Genomic DNA, 16,872 nt, shown 5'->3' on the forward strand with positions numbered 1-16,872 from the left:
ATCCTGTCCCCAATGTCCCCACCCTGTCCCCAATGTCCCCATCCTTTCCCTGATGTCCCTGTCCCCAACACCTCCTCTCTGTCCCCAATGTCTCCAGCGTGCCTCCAGCCCATTCCCCACCTTGTCCCCAATGTCCCCAAGATCCCCAATGGCCCCAATGTCCCCAAGATCCCCTCCTTGTCCCTGATGTCCCCAATGTCCCTCCATCCCATTCCCCACCCTGTCCCCAATGTCCCCAATGTCCTCACCCTGTCCTCAATGTCCCTGTCCCCAACATCCCTTCCCTGTCCCCAATGTCCCCAATGTCCCCACCCTGTCCCCAATGTCCCCACCCTGTCCCCAATGTCCCCATCCTCTCCCTGATGTCCCTGTCAACAACACCTCCTCTCTATCTCTGTTGTCCCCAGTGTCCCCAATGTCTCCATGTCCCCAATGTCCTCAATGTCCCCAATGTCCCCACCCTGTCCCCAATGTCCCCAGTGTCCCCAATGTCCCTCCATCCCATTCCCCACCCTGTCCCCAATGTCCCCATCCTTTCCCTGCTGTCCCTGTCCCCAATGTTCCCAATGTCCCCAATGTCTCCATGTCCCCAGTGTCCCCAATGTCCCCAATATCCCCAGTGTCCGCCAATGTCCTCAGTGTCCCCAAAGTCCCCAGTGTTCCTCCATCCCATTCCACACCTTGTCTCCAATGTCCCCAATGACCCCATTTTCCTCCCTGTCCCCAATGTCCCTCGTGTCCCAATGTCCCCAATGTCCCCATCCTCTCCCTGCTGTCCCTGTCCAGTGTCCCCATTTTCCTCCCTGTCCCCAGTGTCCCCAATGTCCTCATCCTGTGCCTGATGTCCCCAATGTCCCCATTTTTCTCCCTGTCCCCAATATCCCCCAATGTCCCCAATGTCCTCAGTGTCCTCAGTGTCCCCAGTGTCCCCAATGTCCCCAACGTCCTCAGCATCTTCAATGACCCCAATGTCCCCACTGTCCCCACTGTCCCCAGTGTCCCCATTTTCCTCCCTGTCCACAATGTCCCTCCGTCCTCTTCTCCTCCCTGTCCCCAGTGTCCCCACTGTCCCTGCTGTCCCCATCCTTTCACCGATGTCCCTGTCCCCAATATCCCCCCTCTCCCCAATTCCCCACTGTCCCCAATGTCCCCAGTGTCCCAAATATCTCCAAAGTCCCCAATGTCCCCAATGTCCCCAATTCCCCAGTGTCCCCAATGTCCCCTATGTCCCCAATGTCCCCAGTGCCCCCAATGTCCCCAATGTCCCCAAGGTCCCCCCTGTCCCCAATTCCCCACTGTCCCCACTGTCCCCAGTGGTCCCAATGTCCCCAATATCCCCACTGTCCCCAATGTCCCCAATGTCCCCAGTGTCCTCAATGTCCCCAATGTCCCCACTGTCCCCACCTGGTGCAGATGTTGATCTTGACCGTCCTGATGATGTCCTGCTCTTCCCTGCCTGGGTGGGGACAATGAGGTGACATCAAAGGTGACACGAGGCACTCACAGAGGGGACACGGGGAGGGGCTGGCGGTGACACCGCCAGGACAGGGAGGGGACACTTGGGGACCCACCGTGGTCGACGTCCTGCACATCCACGCTCAGCTGGAACTTGTCACACTTGTCCTCCCTCTCGGGGACCTTGGCGTGGTACACGGTGACCACTGTCATTGTCCCCTTGCCCACGCCCTCGGCCTTGACCGTGAACTCCTCGTTGTGCTTGGTCTGAGGGGACATCGGGGACATCGGGGACATTGGGGACATTGGGGACATTGGGGACATTGGGGACACTGGGGATATTGGGGACATTGGGGACATTGGGAACATTGGGGACATTGGGGATATTGGGGACATTGGGGACACTGGGGGACATTGGGGATATTGAGGACATTGGGGACATCGGGGATATTGGGGACATTGGGGACATTGGGAACATTGGGGACATTGGGGGCACTGGGGATATTGGGGACAGTGGGGGACATTGGGGACATTGGGGACATTGGGGACATTGGGGACATCAGGGATATTGGGGACATTGGGGACATTGGGGACATTGGGGATATTGGGGATATTGGGGACATTGGGGACACTGGGGACATTGGGGATATTGAGGACATTGGGGACATCGGGGATATTGGGGACATTGGGGACATTGGGAACATTGGGGACATTGGGGACACTGGGGATATTGGGGACAGTGGGGGACATTGGGGACATTGGGGACATTGGGGACATTGGGGACATCAGGGATATTGGGGACATTGGGGACATTGGGGATATTGGGGACATTGGGGACACTGGGGACATTGGGGACATCGGGGACATTGGGGACATTGGGGACATTGGGGACATTGGAGACATTGGGGACATCAGGGACATTGGGGACATCGGGGATATTGGGGACACTGGGGACACTGGGGACATTGGGGACATTGAGGACATTGGGAGGGGGCAGGGGACATCCCCAGGAGGGACAGGGGACATTGAGAGGGGACATTGGGAGGGGACACTGGGGACATTGGGGACATTGGGGATATTGGGGATATTGGTGACACTGGGGACATTGGGCACATTGGGGACATTGGGGACACTGGGGACATTGGGGACATCAGGGACATTGGTAGGGGACACTGGGAGAGGACAGGGGATATTGGGAGGGGACAGGTGACATCCCCAGGAGGGACAGGGGACGTTGGTGACATCGGGAGGGGGCATTGGGGACATCAGGAGGGGACAGGAGACATCCCCAAGAGGGACAGGGGACATTGAGGACATCGGGAGGGGACAGGGGACATTGGGACAGGACAGGGGACATCGGGAGGGGACAGGTGCCAGTGCCAGGGGACAGGGACAGGTGACAATGCCAGGTGACAGGTGACAAGTGCCAATGCCAGGTGACAGGGACAGGTGACAAGGACAGGTGCCAGGTGCCAGGGACAATTCCAGGTGCCAGCAGCCAGGTGCCAGGTATAGGTGACCAGGACAGGTGACAAAGACAGGTGCCAAGGACAAGTGACAATGCCAGGGACAGGTGCCAGGTAACAGGGACAGGGACAGGTGACAATGCCAGGCGACAATGCCAAGTGACAGGTGACAGGTGCCAATGCCAGGTGACAGGGACAGGTGCCAAGGACAGGGACAGGTGACAGGGACAGAGACAGGGACAGGTGCCAAGGACAGGTGACAATGCCAGGGACAAGGACAGGTGACAATGCCAGGGACAAGGACAGGTGACATTGCCAGGGACAGGGACAATTCCAGGTGCCAGGTGGCAGGTACAGGTGCCAGGTGACAAGGACAGGGACAGGTGCCAGGGACAGGTGCCAATGCCAGGTGACAGGGACAGGTGACAAGGACAGGTAACAGGCGCCAGGGACAGGTGACAAGTGACAGGGACAGGTGACCGGGACAGGGACAGGAACAGGTGACAAGGACAGGTGACAAGGACAGTAACAGGTTACAAGGACAGATGACAAGGACAGGGACAGGTGACAGGTGACAAGGGCAGGGACAGGTGGCAAGACAGTTCCAGGTGTCAGGTGCCAGGGACAGGTGCCAGGGACAGGTGCCAGGTGACAAGGACAGGTGACAAGGACATGGACAGGTGACAAGGACAAGTGACAATGCCAGGGACAGATGAGAGGTGACAAGGACAGGTGCCAGGTGACAATGCCAGAGGACAGGTAACAGTGACAGGTGACAGGAGGACAGGTGACAGGTGACAATGCCAGAAGACAGGTAACAGTGACAGGGACAGGTACCAAGGACAGGTGCCAAGGACAGGTGACAGTGCCAGGGACAGGGACAATTCCAGGTGCCAGGTACATGTGCCAGGTGCCAGGTTCCAAGGACAGGTGCCAAGGACAAGTGACAATGCCAGGAACAGGTGCCAGGTAACAGGGACAGGTGACAAGTGACAGGTGCCAATGCCAGGGACAGGGACAGGTGACAACGGCAGGGACAGGGACAGGGACAGGTGCCAAGGACAGGTGAGAATGTCAGGGAGAGGTGACAAGGACAGGGACAGATGCCAAGGACAGGTGACAAGGACGGGTGACAGGTGACAATGCCAGGGGACAGGTGACAGAGACAGGGACAGGTGCCAGTGCCAGGTGCCAATGCCAGGTGACAATGCCAGGGAACAGGTGACAGGTGACAATGCCAGGGGACAGGTGACAGTGACAATGCCAGGTGACAGGTGACAATGCCAGGGGACAGGTGACAGAGACAGGGACAGGTGACAATGCCAGGGACAAGGACAGGGACAATTCCAGGTGCCAGGGACAGGTGTCAGGGACAGGTGCCAGGTGCCGATGCCAGGGACAGGTGTCAGGGACAGGTGCCAGGTGCCGGTGCCAGGGACAGGTGCCAGAGACAGGGACAGGTGCCAGGTGCCGGTGCCAGGGACAGGTGTCAGGGACAGGTGCCAGGTGCCGGTGCCAGGGACAGGTGCCAGGGACAGGGACAGGTGCCAGGGACAGGTGTCAGGGACAGGTGCCAGGGACAGGTGCCAGGGACAGGTGCCAGGTGCCGGTGCCAGGGACAGGTGTCAGGTGCCGATGCCAGGGACAGGTGCCAGGGACAGGTGTCAGGGACAGGTGCCAGAGACAGGGACAGGTGCCAGGTGCCGGTGCCAGGGACAGGTGTCAGGGACAGGGACAGGTGCCAGGTGCCGATGCCAGGGACAGGTGTCAGGGACAGGTGCCAGGTGCCGATGCCAGGCGCCGTTACCTCGGCGGAGCGCGCCACCAGCGCGTTGCGGTTCTCGATGCGATATTTGACGGGGCTGGCGCGGCGCGGCAGCAGCACCGACACGTCCAGCTCCAGCTGCTCCTGGGCCTGCGCGGCCACCTGGTACCGGGCCAGCGCTTGGAACACCAGGATGGTGGCCTGAGGGGACACCGCGGTCACCAGGGCTTGGGGACACCAGGATGGTGGCCTGAGGGGACACCGCGGTCACCAGGGCTTGGGGACACCAGGATGGTGGCCTGAGGGGACACCGCGGTCACCAGGGCTTGGGGACACCAGGATGGTGGCCTGAGGGGACACCGCGGTCACCAGGGCTTGGGGACACCACCTGGTACCGGGCCAGCGCTTGGAACACCAGGATGGTGGCCTGAGGGGACACCAGGGTCACCAGGGCTTGGGGACACCAGGATGGTGGCCTGAGGAGACACCAGGGTCACCAGGGCTTGGGGACATTGATGGAGAACCCACAAGAACTTTTGGGTGGACACCAGGGACACCAGGGCCTGAGGGGACACTGGGTGGAGAACCCACAAGATCTTCTGAGTGGCCTTGAGGGGACATCAGGGTCACCAGGGCTTGGGGACACCACCTGTGTGTGCTGGGACAGTGCTTGGAACACCAGGATGGTGGCCTGAGGGGACACCGGGGTCACCAGGGCTTGGGGACAATGATGGAGAACCCACAAGTTCTCCTGGGTGGCCTGAGGTGACATTGGGGTCACCAGGGTTTGGGAACACCAGGATGGTGGCCTGAGGGGACACCGCGGTCACCAGGGCTTGGGGACATTGATGGAGAACCCACAAGAACTTCTGGGTGGACACCAGGGTCACCAGGGCTTGGGGACATTGATGGAGAACCCACGAGATCTTCTGGGTGGACACCAGGGTCACCATGGCTTGGGGACACCACCTGTGTGTCCTGGGCCAGCGCTTGGAACAGCAGGATGGTGGCCTGAGGGGACACCAGGGTCACCAGGGCTTGGGGACACCAGGATGGTGGCCTGAGGGGACACTGGGGTGACCATGGCTTGGAGACACTGGATGGAGAACCCACCAGATCTTCTGAGTAACCTTGAGGTGACATTGGCCCCACCAGGCGTTGGTGACATCACCTGGACCACCCCAACCTCTTCTGAGTAACCTTGAGGTGACATTGGTGCCACCAGAGCTTGGTGACACTGGGTGGAGAACCCACAAGTTCTCCTGGGTGGCCTGAGGGGACATCAGAGTCACCATGGCTTGGTGGCACTGGTGGAGAACCCACCAGATCTTCTGAGTGGCCTCAAGGTCACATTGGTGCCACCAGGCCTTGGTGACACCACCTGGACCACCCCAACCTCATCTGCCTGACCTTCATCTCCTGTGCCACCCAAGCTGTCCCCAAAACCACAACGCCCACCCCTGTCACCCCAGCGCCACCAGGGATGTCCCCAGGGTGGCCAAGTGTCCCACCTGGGTGGATCCATAACCTCCTCCGTAGTAGTTCTGCTGGGCCAACCACCGCACCACCGGCCCGGCCAGCTCGGACTTCTTCATCTCCACCAGGGCCAGCAGCGCGTAGGACGTGCCCTCGATGTTGAAGGTGCGGGCGTTGCGCTCCTCCCAGCTGGCCCCACCTGCGGGGACATCGGGGACGTCCCTTGGCTCACCAGGGACCTCCGTGGCCGCCTCAGCCCCACCACAAGGTACAGCCCCGGGTGAGGTGGTATCTCAGGAGGGTTCTAAATCACTGCTGGAGAAGGTCGGGAGGGCCCGGAACCACGTCCCCTGACCCCAAATTCCAGGCCTGGGTGAGGAGCAGGTCTGGAGAACCTCAGGAGAACCCAAAACCATCTCTCCTGAGCCCAGTTTCGTCTCATTTAACCGCAAGGTGAGGTAGGAGAACCCCAGGAGAACCCAAAACCTGATTTGGAGAACCTCAGGAGAACCTCAGGAGGACCCAAAGCCACCTCCCCTGACCCCAGTTTCATCCATTTAACTCCAAGGTGAGGTTGGAGAACCTCAGGAGAACCCAAAAGCTGATTTGGAAAACCTCAGGAGAACCCAAAATCTGATTTGGAGAAGTTCAGGAAGACCCAAAATCTGATTTGGAGAACCTCAGGAGAACCCAGAATGTGATTTGGAGAACCTCAGGAGAACCCAAAATCTGATTTGAAGAATGTCAAGAGGACCCAAAACCACCTCCCCTGACCCCAAATTCCAACCCTGGGTGAGAAATCAGTTCTGGAGAACCTCAGGAGAACCCAAAACCAGCTTTGGAGAAACTTCTGAGAGCCCAAAACCACATCACTTCACCCCAGTTCCATCCCTTTTAACCCCAAGGTGAGGTGTCACCTTCAAGAATCTCAGGAGGACCCAAACCCACCTCCCTTCACCCCCAGTTTTGACCCTTCTTGAGATGTCACCTTTGGAGAACCTTTGGAGAACCCAAACCCACCTCCTTTCACCCCAATTTTGACCAATTTCCACCCCAGGTTTGGTCTCACCTTTGGAGAACTTCTTGAAGATCCAAACCCACATTTCCTGACCTCATTTTTGACCCCTGTTGAGACCTCACCTTTGGAGAACCTTTGGAGAACCCAAATCCACCTCCTTTCACCTCGACTTGACCCCTCTTGAGATGTCACCTTTGGAGAACCTCATGTGGACCCAAACCCACCTCCTTTTACCCCAACTTTGACCCCTGTTGAGATGTCACCTTTGGAGAACCTTGTGAGAACCCAAACCCACCTCCTTTCACCCCAATTTTGACCAATTTCCACCCCAGTTTTGGTGTCACCTTTGGAGAACCTTTTGAGAACCTTTGGAGAACCCAAAACCACCTCCTTTCACCTCGATTTGACCCCTCTTGAGGTCTCACCTTTGGAGAACCTCATGAGGACCCAAACCAACCTCCTTTCACCCCAATTTTGACCAATTTCCACCCCAGTTTTGGTGTCACCTTTGGAGAACCTTCAGAGAACCCAAATCTACATTCTTTTGCCTCAATTTGACCCCTGTTGAGGTCTCACCTTTGGAGAACTTCGTGAGGACCCAAACCCACCTCCTTTCACCTCGATTTGACCCCTCTTGAGATGTCACCTTTGGAGAACCTCATGAGGACCCAAACCCACCTCCTTTCACCCTAATTTTGACCAATTTCCACCCCAGTTTTGGCGTCACCTTTGGAGAACCTTTTGAGAACCTTCGGAGAACCCAAATCTACATTCTTTTGCCCCAGTTTGACCCCTGTTGAGGTCTCACCTTTGGAGAACTTCGTGAGGATCCTCTCACTCTTGAGCTTCCCGGCCAGGGCCAGCGCGTAGGACGCCAGGGCCACCGTGTAGGGCCGGGCCAGGCCCTCGTAGCGCCGCGCCAGGAACCCGGCGGCCTTGTTGATGCTCTCCTCCAAGCTCTGGAGAACCAAGGACGGAGAATTTGGTATCTCAGGTGGCTTCCGTGACGGTGTGGAACCTCAGGAGCGTCACCTGTGGGGTCACTCACGTTGACGTGGTCCTTGCAGATGTCCCGTGCCTCCTCGAGGGCGATGAGGACGAAGGAGGTGAGGGACACCTCGGGCTCGGCGCCGACGTAGCCGCCCTGGGGGAGGAAAATGAGGGAAAAAACCTCGGGATTGGGGTTCTCCAAGAGATCGGTGGTCCACCAGGAGGTCATTGCAGAGATCTGTCCTTGGTCGGTCTGAGGGACAGCCAAGGGACACCCAAGGGACATCCAAAGGTATCTGACCTTCATATGACCTTCAGGTGAGGAAAAACCAAGGGACATTCAAAGGTTATCTGACTTTCACCTGACCTTCATCTGACCTTCAGGTGAGGAACACCCAAGGAACATCCAAAGAGCACCCAAAGAACACCCAAGGAAGACCCAAGGGAGACCCAAAGAACACCCAAAGAACATCTGACCTTCACCTGACCTTCAGGTGAGGAGCACTCAAAGGACACCCAAGGGACACCTCAGCAGTGTTTGACCTTCGCCTGACCTTCACACAAGGAACATCCAAGGGACACTCAAGGGACACCAAATGGACCCCCAAACTTCACCCAAGGGACATCCAAAGGGTATGTGACCTTCATCTGACCTTCAGGTGAGGAACACCCAAGGGACAATCAAGGGACACCCAAAGAACACCCAAAAGACACCTAAAGAACATCTGACCTTCACCTGACCTTCACAGGAGGAACACCCAAGGGACACCCAAGGGACACCCAAAACCCACCCAAACTTCAACCAAGGAACACTCAACAAATTCCTGAGGTTCACCTGACCTTCACCCAAGGAACACCTGACCTTCACCCAAGGAATGCCCAAGGAACACCCAAAAAACACCCAAGAAACACTCGAAACCCACCCAAACTTCTTCAACCAAGGATCACTCAAAGAATTCCTGATGTTCACCTGACCTTCAGCCAAGGAATGCCCAAGGAACACCCGAAGTTCACCAGACCTTCACCCAAAACCCACCCAAACTCCAACCAAGGAACACTCAACGAATTCCTGAGGCTCACCTGACCTTCAGCCAAGGAACGTCCAAGGAACACCCAAAAAGCACCCAAGGAACACATGGCCCTCACCCAAAGAACATCCAAGGAACACCCAAGGGACACCTGACCTTCACCCAAGGAACGCCCAAAACCCACCTGAACTTCAACCAAGGAACATTCAAAGAATCCCTGAGGTCCACCTGACCTTCACCCAAGGAACGTCCAAGGAACACCCAAAAACCACCCAAGGAACACCCAAGGAACACCCAAGGAACACCTGATCTTCACCCAAGGAACACTCAACGAATTCCTGAAGTTCATCTGACCTTCACCCAAGGAACACCCAAAGTTCCCCAGACCTTCATCCAAACCCCACACAAAACCTCCCACCCTCCACCCGAGGTCCCTCAAGCTTCGGCCACCACCAGTGACAGTTTGAGGTGTCCTCCTACCACCATCTCCTTATGGATGACGGGCGCGTCCTCCTGGAAGACCCCGTCCGGCTTCTGCTTGTTGAGGATGAGCCACTTGATGGGGCCGCAGATCTCGCCGTGCTCGATGTCCGTCAGCTTCCTGGCCATGGCGAACACCTTCACCACGTAGGCGGTCAGCCTGGAGATGGGGACACCTGAGTGGCCGTGTCACCTGGGCTGGGTGGTGGTGGTGGTGGTGGTGGCGGCAGCAGGTTCCTCACCAGGTGCTGGAGGGGCGATTGATGAAGGCGGCGTAGGAGCTGTCGGGCTTGCGGAAGGCCAACTGCTGGGTGTAACCTGCGAGGAGATGGCCCTTGGTCAACGCGAGGGGTGGCCTGGGTGGGCTTCAGGCCACCAATGCTCTCCAACTGTTGGTCAACATGAGGGGTGGCCTCAGGCCACAAATGTTCTCCAATCATTGGTCAACATGATGTGGCTTCAGGCCACCAATGTCCTCCAGCCGTTGGTCAATGTGAGCGGTGGCCAGTGGTGGCTTCAGGTCACCAATGTCCTCCAGCCATTGGTCAATGTGAGCAGTGGCCAGTGGTAGCTTCAGGCCACCAACATCTTCCAACTGTTGGTCAACATGAGGGGTGGCCTCCGGCCACCAATGTTCTCCAACCGTTCGTCAATGTGAGGGGTGGCAAGCGGTGGCTTCAGGCCACCAATGTTCTCCAACTGTTGGTCAACATGAGGGGTGGCCTCAGGCCACAAATGTTCTCCAACCGTTGGTCAACATGAGGTGGCTTCAGGTCACCAATGGCCTCCAACAGTTGGCCAAAATGAGGGGTGGCAGGTGGTGGCTTCAGGCCACCAATGTCTTCCAGCCATTGGTCAATGTGAGCGGTGGCCAGTGGTGGCTTCAGGTCACCAATGTCCTCCAGCCATTGGCCACCACAAAGAGCACCCACCAAGCTGAGGAACCCTCAGGCCACCAATGTCCTCCAACTGTTGACCAACATGAGGGGTGGCCTGGGTGGGCTTCAGGCCACCAATGCTCTCCAACCACTGGTCAGTGTGAGGGGTGGCCTCAGGCTACCAACGTTCTCCAACCATTGGTCAATGCAATGACGAATTTGAGGACATTCCCGCCATTTTGAGGACATTCCACCACTTTTGAGGACTTTCCCACCCCTTTTGTTGCTATTCCCACCATTCTGAGGACTTTCCCACCATTCTGAGGACATTCCCACCACTTTCATTGCCATTCCCACCATTTTGAGGACTTTCCCACCATTTTGAGGACATTCCCACCACTTTCATTGCCATCCCCACCATTTTGTTGCCATTCCCACCATTTTGAGGACATCCCCACCATTCTGAGGACATTCCCACCACTTTGAGGACATTCCCACCACTTTCATTGCCATCCCCACCATTTTGTTGCCGTTCCCACCATTCTGAGGACATTCCCACCATTTTGAGGACTTTCCCACCATTTTGAGGACATTCCCACCACTTTCATTGCCATCCCCACCATTTTGTTGCCATTCCCACCATTTTGAGGACATCCCCACCATTCTGAGGACATTCCCACCATTTTGAGGACATTCCCACCACTTTCATTGCCATCCCCACCATTTTGTTGCCGTTCCCACCATTTTGAGGACATCCCCACCATTTTGAGGACATCCCCACCATTTTGAGGACATTCCCACCACTTTCATTGCCATCCCCACCATTTTGTTGCCGTTCCCACCATTTTGAGGACATCCCCACCATTCTGAGGACATTCCCACCGCTTTGAGGACATTCCCACCACTTTCATTGCCATCCCCACCATTTTGTTGCCGTTCCCACCATTCTGAGGACATTCCCACCATTTTGAGGACATTCCCACCACTTTCATTGCCATCCCCACCATTTTGTTGCCGTTCCCACCATTCTGAGGACATCCCCACCATTCTGAGGACATTCCCACCATTTTGAGGACATTCCCACCACTTTCATTGCAATCCCCACCATTTTGTTACCGTTCCCACCATTCTGAGGACATCCCCACCATTCTGAGGACATTCCCACCATTTTGAGGACATTCCCACCACTTTCATTGCCATCCCCACCATTTTGTTGCCGTTCCCACCATTTTGAGGACATCCCCACCATTCTGAGGACATCCCCACCATTTTGAGGACATTCCCACCACTTTCATTGCCATCCCCACCATTTTGTTGCCGTTCCCACCATTCTGAGGACATCCCCACCATCCTGGAACCGTTCCCACCTTTCTTGATCAGCTCGATGGCGCCGGCGCGGCGGTCGATGCCGAAGTTCTCCCACTGCATGGTGCTGTCCAGGTAGTGGACGGCGATGACCGTGGGCGTCATGGCGATCATGTTCTGCTCCCCGCAGCCCGCCGGCGTCACGATCAGGTGCTTCAGCTTGGCCCCGTCGATGGCCTTCTCCACGATGATGGACACGGGGTTGCCTGGGCCAGGGGAGGGCGCGTCACGCTCGAGGTGTCCCACCCCACCACCAGGTTGTCCCCATGTGTCTTCTCCGTGGTGCTCACCCTGGATGCTGACTTTGGTCTCCGACTCGGTGTTGGGGACGATGTCCGAGAGGTCCGCGGCCTTCACCCGCTCCTCCTGCACCCCGTCTGTGGGGTGGGGTGGATGTGGTGACCCCAAATCCTCTCCTGAGGTGACCCAGCCCCGCCCCACATCAGGGTGTCCCTTGTCCCTTGAGATGTCCCAGTTCCGTGGTGGGATGTCCCTTGTCCTCCAAGTTGTCCCAAACCTGAGCTTGGAGGTTCCTCCTTGATCCCTCCAGATGTCCCAGATCCACGGTGGGACCTCCATGGTCGCCAAAGATGTCCCAAAGCCACCACAGGACCTCCCTGGTCCCCAAAGATGACCCAAAGCCACCATGGGACCTCTTTAATCCCCAAAGATGTCCCAAACCCACAGTGAGATCTCCATGGTCCCCAAAGATGTCCCAAAGCCACCGTGGGACCTCCTTGATCCCCAGAGATGTCCCAAAGCCACCGTGGGAGCTTCTTGATCTCCAAAGATGCCCCAAACCCACTGTGGGACCTCCATGGACCTCAAAAATGTCCCAAACCCACTGTGGGTCCTCCATGGACCCCAATGACACCCCAAAGCCACCATGGGACTTCCATGGACCTCGAAGATGTCCCAAACCCACTGTGACACCTCCATGGACCCCAGAGATGTCCCAAAGCCTCCGTGGGACCTCCTTTATCCTCCCAAATCCACCACGGGACCTCCATGGACCTCAAAGATGTCCCAAACCCACTGTGACACCTCCATGGACCCCAAAGATGTCCCAAAGCCACCATGGGACCTCCCCAGAGATGTCACTCACTGACTCCCTTCTTCTGCGGGTCCAGCTCCACGATCTTCACCGTCTTCTCCAGCCGCATCCCCTCGGGCTGTCCAGGGCAGAGTCCAGAGCTGAAGGTGGGTTTGGGTCTGGGTTCCTCCCCGTCCCAACCCCTCTGAACCACCAGGAGAGGCCTCCCAGTATAAACCAGTACCCCCAGTGACACACGGGGACAACCCCAGGAGGCCACACCGGGTCACACAGGTGGCTGAGGTCCTGGAGACACCAAGGTCACTCTGGTGTCTTGGTCAACTTCATTGTGCGGCCACCATGGTCAGCCTGAGCTTGGGGACCCCATGGAGATCATCAATGAAGATATTGATTGAAAATATCAAATCAATGAGGGCATCAAGTCCCATGGTCAGCCTGATCCCATCCAGGTGATCAATGAAGATATTGATTGAAAACACCAAATCAATGAGGACATCAAGTCCCATGAACTTGGTGACACCATTGAGATCATCAATGAAGATATTGATTAAAAATATCAAATCAATGAGGGCATCAAATCCCATGGTCAGCCTGATCCCATCCAGGTGATCAATGAAGATATTGATTGAAAATATCAAATCAATGAGGACATCAAGTCCCATGGCCAGCCTGATCCCATCCAGGTGATCAATAAAGATATTGATTGAAAATAACAAATCAATGAGGACATCAAGTCCCAAGGTCAGCCTGATCCCATCAAGATCATCAATGAAGATATTGATTAAGAACATCAAGTCCCATGGTCAGCCTGATCCTATCCCGATCATCAATGAAGATATTGATTAAAAACACCAAATCAATGAGGGTATCAAGTCCCATGGTCATCCTGGCCTTGGTGACCCCATCGAGGTGATCAATGAAGATATTGATTGAAAACATCAAACCAATGAGGACATCAAGTCCCATGAACTTGGTGACACCATTGAGATCATCAATGAAGATATTGATTAAAAATATCAAATCAATGAGGGCATCAAATCCCATGGCCAGCCTGATCCCATCCAGGTGATCAATGAAGATATTGATTGAAAATATCAAATCAATAAGGACATCAAGTCCCATGGTAAACCTGAGCCCATCCGGGTGATCAATGAAGCTATTGATTGAAAACACCAAATCAATGAGGACATCAAGTCCCATGGTCATCCTGGCCTTGGTGACCCCATTGAGATCATCAATGAAGATATTGATTGAAAATATCAAATCAATGAGGGCATCAAGTCTCATGGTCAGCCTGATCCCATCCAGGTGATCAATAAAGATATTGATTGAAAATACCAAATCAATGAGGGCATCAAGTCCCATGGTCATCACGACCCCATCAACATCAATGAGGATATTGATTAAAAACTTCCAATCAAAAAGGACATCAAGTCCCATGGTCAGCCTGATCCGATCCAGGTGATCAATGAAGATATTGATTGAAAATATCAAATCAATGAGGGCATCAAGTCCCATGGTCATCCCGGTCTTGGTGATCTTATCAATAAAGATATTGATTGAAAACATCAAGTCCCATGGTCAGCCTGATCCCATCCAGGTGATCAATGAAGATATTGATTGAAACCACCAAATCAATAATGCCATCAAACCAACCTGGCCACTCACACCGACCCCTTGGTGCCACCACGGCAGACTGGATGTGCCACCACCTCCCACCCCCTTCTGCTGTGGTGGACCTGGCCCACCCACCCATGGTGACCACCCAAAACCACTGAAGGAGAACACCATGGGTGCCACCATGCTGGGAACATCTCAAGAACATCGATGCCACCATGCTGGGATGCCACCACGGATGCCACCATGCTGGGAACATCTCAAGAACATCGATGCCACCATGCTGGGATGCCACCACGGATGCCACCATGCTGGGAACATCTCAAGAACATAGATGCCACCATGCTGGGATGCCACCATTGATGCCACCATGCTGGGAACATCTCAAGAACATAGATGCCACCATGCTGAGATGCCACCATTGGTGCCACCATGCTGGGAACATCTCAAGAACATCGATGCCACCATGCTGAGATGCCACCATTGGTGCCACCATGCTGGGAACATCTCAAGAACATCGATGCCACCATACTGAGATGCCACCATTGATGCCACCATGGATGCCACTATGCTGGGATGTCACCATGGATGCCACCATGCTGGGAACATCTCAAGAACATCGATGCCACCATGCTGGGATGCCACCATTGATGCCACCATGCTGGGAACATCTCAAGAACATAGATGCCACCATGCTGAGATGCCACCATGGGTGCCACCATGCTGGGAACATCTCAAGAACATCGATGCCACCATGCTGAGATGCCACCATTGGTGCCACCATGCTGGGAACATCTCAAGAACATCGATGCCACCATACTGAGATGCCACCATTGATGCCACCATGGATGCCACTATGCTGGGATGTCACCATGGATGCCACCATGCTGGGAACATCTCAAGAACATCGATGCCACCATGCTGAGATGCCACCATTGATGCCACCATGCTGGGAACATCTCAAGAACATCGATGCCACCATACTGAGATGCCACCATGGATGCCACCATGCTGGGAACATCTCAAGAACATCGATGCCACCATGCTGAGATGCCACCATGGATGCCACCATGCTGGGAACATCTCAAGAACATCGATGCCACCATACTGAGATGCCACCATTGATGCCACCATGGATGCCACTATGCTGGGATGTCACCATGGATGCCACCATGCTGGGAACATCTCAAGAACATCGATGCCACCATGCTGAGATGCCACCATTGATGCCACCATGCTGGGAACATCTCAAGAACATCGATGCCACCATACTGAGATGCCACCATGGATGCCACCATGCTGGGAACATCTCAAGAACATCGATGCCACCATGCTGGGATTCCACCATTGATGCCACCATGCTGAGATGCCACCATTGATGCCACCATGCTGGGAACATCTCAAGAACATAGATGCCACCATACAGGGATGCCACCATGGGTGCCACCATGCTGGGATGCCACCATGGGTGCCACCATGTTGGGAACATCTCAAGAACATCGAAGCCACCACCGATGACCACTCACCACCACCCGGAGCTTCTTCTTGACCCCGTCACCCATGTATCGGTCGCGGACGGACGCCTTGACCTCGACGTCCAGCTGGCCGAGCTTGAGGGGGACGATGACGAAGGGGACGGCGCGCGAGGACTGGGCCTTGACCTTCAGGATCTGCTGGAACCTCCGCTTGGCCGTGGAGGGGCTGCACAGGTCGGGGTTGTGGACCAGCTCCACGCGCACCTGGACGGTGACGAGGAGGTCACACCCGAAGGTCTGGAGAAGGTGATGGTTGGTGTCCCCCCAAAAAGACGTCCCCCGACTGACCGTGATGTCCTGCGGCATGTAGTTGTAGAGGATGGCGCGGATCTCCACCTGCTCGTTCCTCACCACCGAGTAGGGCAGGCGGAGGTCCATGAAGAACTGCTTCATCACCGTGATCTCGTACGGGGTGGCCACGCAAAGTCCTGGGGGTGGGGACACGTCAGGGGTTGGGGTCGGGGACATCTCGTGTCCTCAAGGCAGCCCCGAGGTCTTCAGAGGTGCCTGGAAGGGCAGGGAGTCCTCACAAGGTTTGGGAGATCCATCAAAACCCACAGAGCCCTCACAAGGTTTAGGAGATCCACCAAGAACTGTGGGATCATCCCAAGGTTTAGGAGATCCATCAAAACCCACAGAGTCCTCCCAACATTTAGGAGATCCATCAAGGTTTAGGAGATCCATCAAGACCCAAAGAGTCCTCCCAAGGTTTGGGAGGTCCATCAAAACCAGCAGAGTCCTCACA

General features: G+C 55.7%; 1 protein-coding gene across 2 annotated transcripts in view; it reads right to left on the reverse strand.

The window, feature by feature from the left end:
- LOC131569206 (venom factor-like) overlaps positions 1 to 16,872 on the reverse strand; it is a 53,524-nt gene that overhangs the window by 8,460 nt on the left and 28,192 nt on the right. For both annotated transcript variants that reach the window (XM_058821406.1, XM_058821405.1), the window contains exons 20-32: positions 16,416 to 16,555; positions 16,119 to 16,331; positions 13,027 to 13,093; positions 12,212 to 12,298; positions 11,924 to 12,127; positions 9,921 to 9,996; positions 9,679 to 9,838; positions 8,229 to 8,324; positions 7,989 to 8,139; positions 6,198 to 6,361; positions 4,729 to 4,887; positions 1,572 to 1,722; positions 1,405 to 1,456 (exon numbers count right to left, since the gene is read on the reverse strand). In XM_058821406.1, the coding sequence (XP_058677389.1) occupies positions 1,405 to 1,456; positions 1,572 to 1,722; positions 4,729 to 4,887; positions 6,198 to 6,361; positions 7,989 to 8,139; positions 8,229 to 8,324; positions 9,679 to 9,838; positions 9,921 to 9,996; positions 11,924 to 12,127; positions 12,212 to 12,298; positions 13,027 to 13,093; positions 16,119 to 16,331; positions 16,416 to 16,555 (1,720 nt within the window). The remainder of the gene's footprint in view (positions 1 to 1,404; positions 1,457 to 1,571; positions 1,723 to 4,728; positions 4,888 to 6,197; positions 6,362 to 7,988; positions 8,140 to 8,228; positions 8,325 to 9,678; positions 9,839 to 9,920; positions 9,997 to 11,923; positions 12,128 to 12,211; positions 12,299 to 13,026; positions 13,094 to 16,118; positions 16,332 to 16,415; positions 16,556 to 16,872) is intronic.

Source organism: Ammospiza caudacuta, chromosome 29 (assembly GCF_027887145.1).
Source record: "Ammospiza caudacuta isolate bAmmCau1 chromosome 29, bAmmCau1.pri, whole genome shotgun sequence".
NCBI lineage: Eukaryota > Metazoa > Chordata > Aves > Passeriformes > Passerellidae > Ammospiza > Ammospiza caudacuta.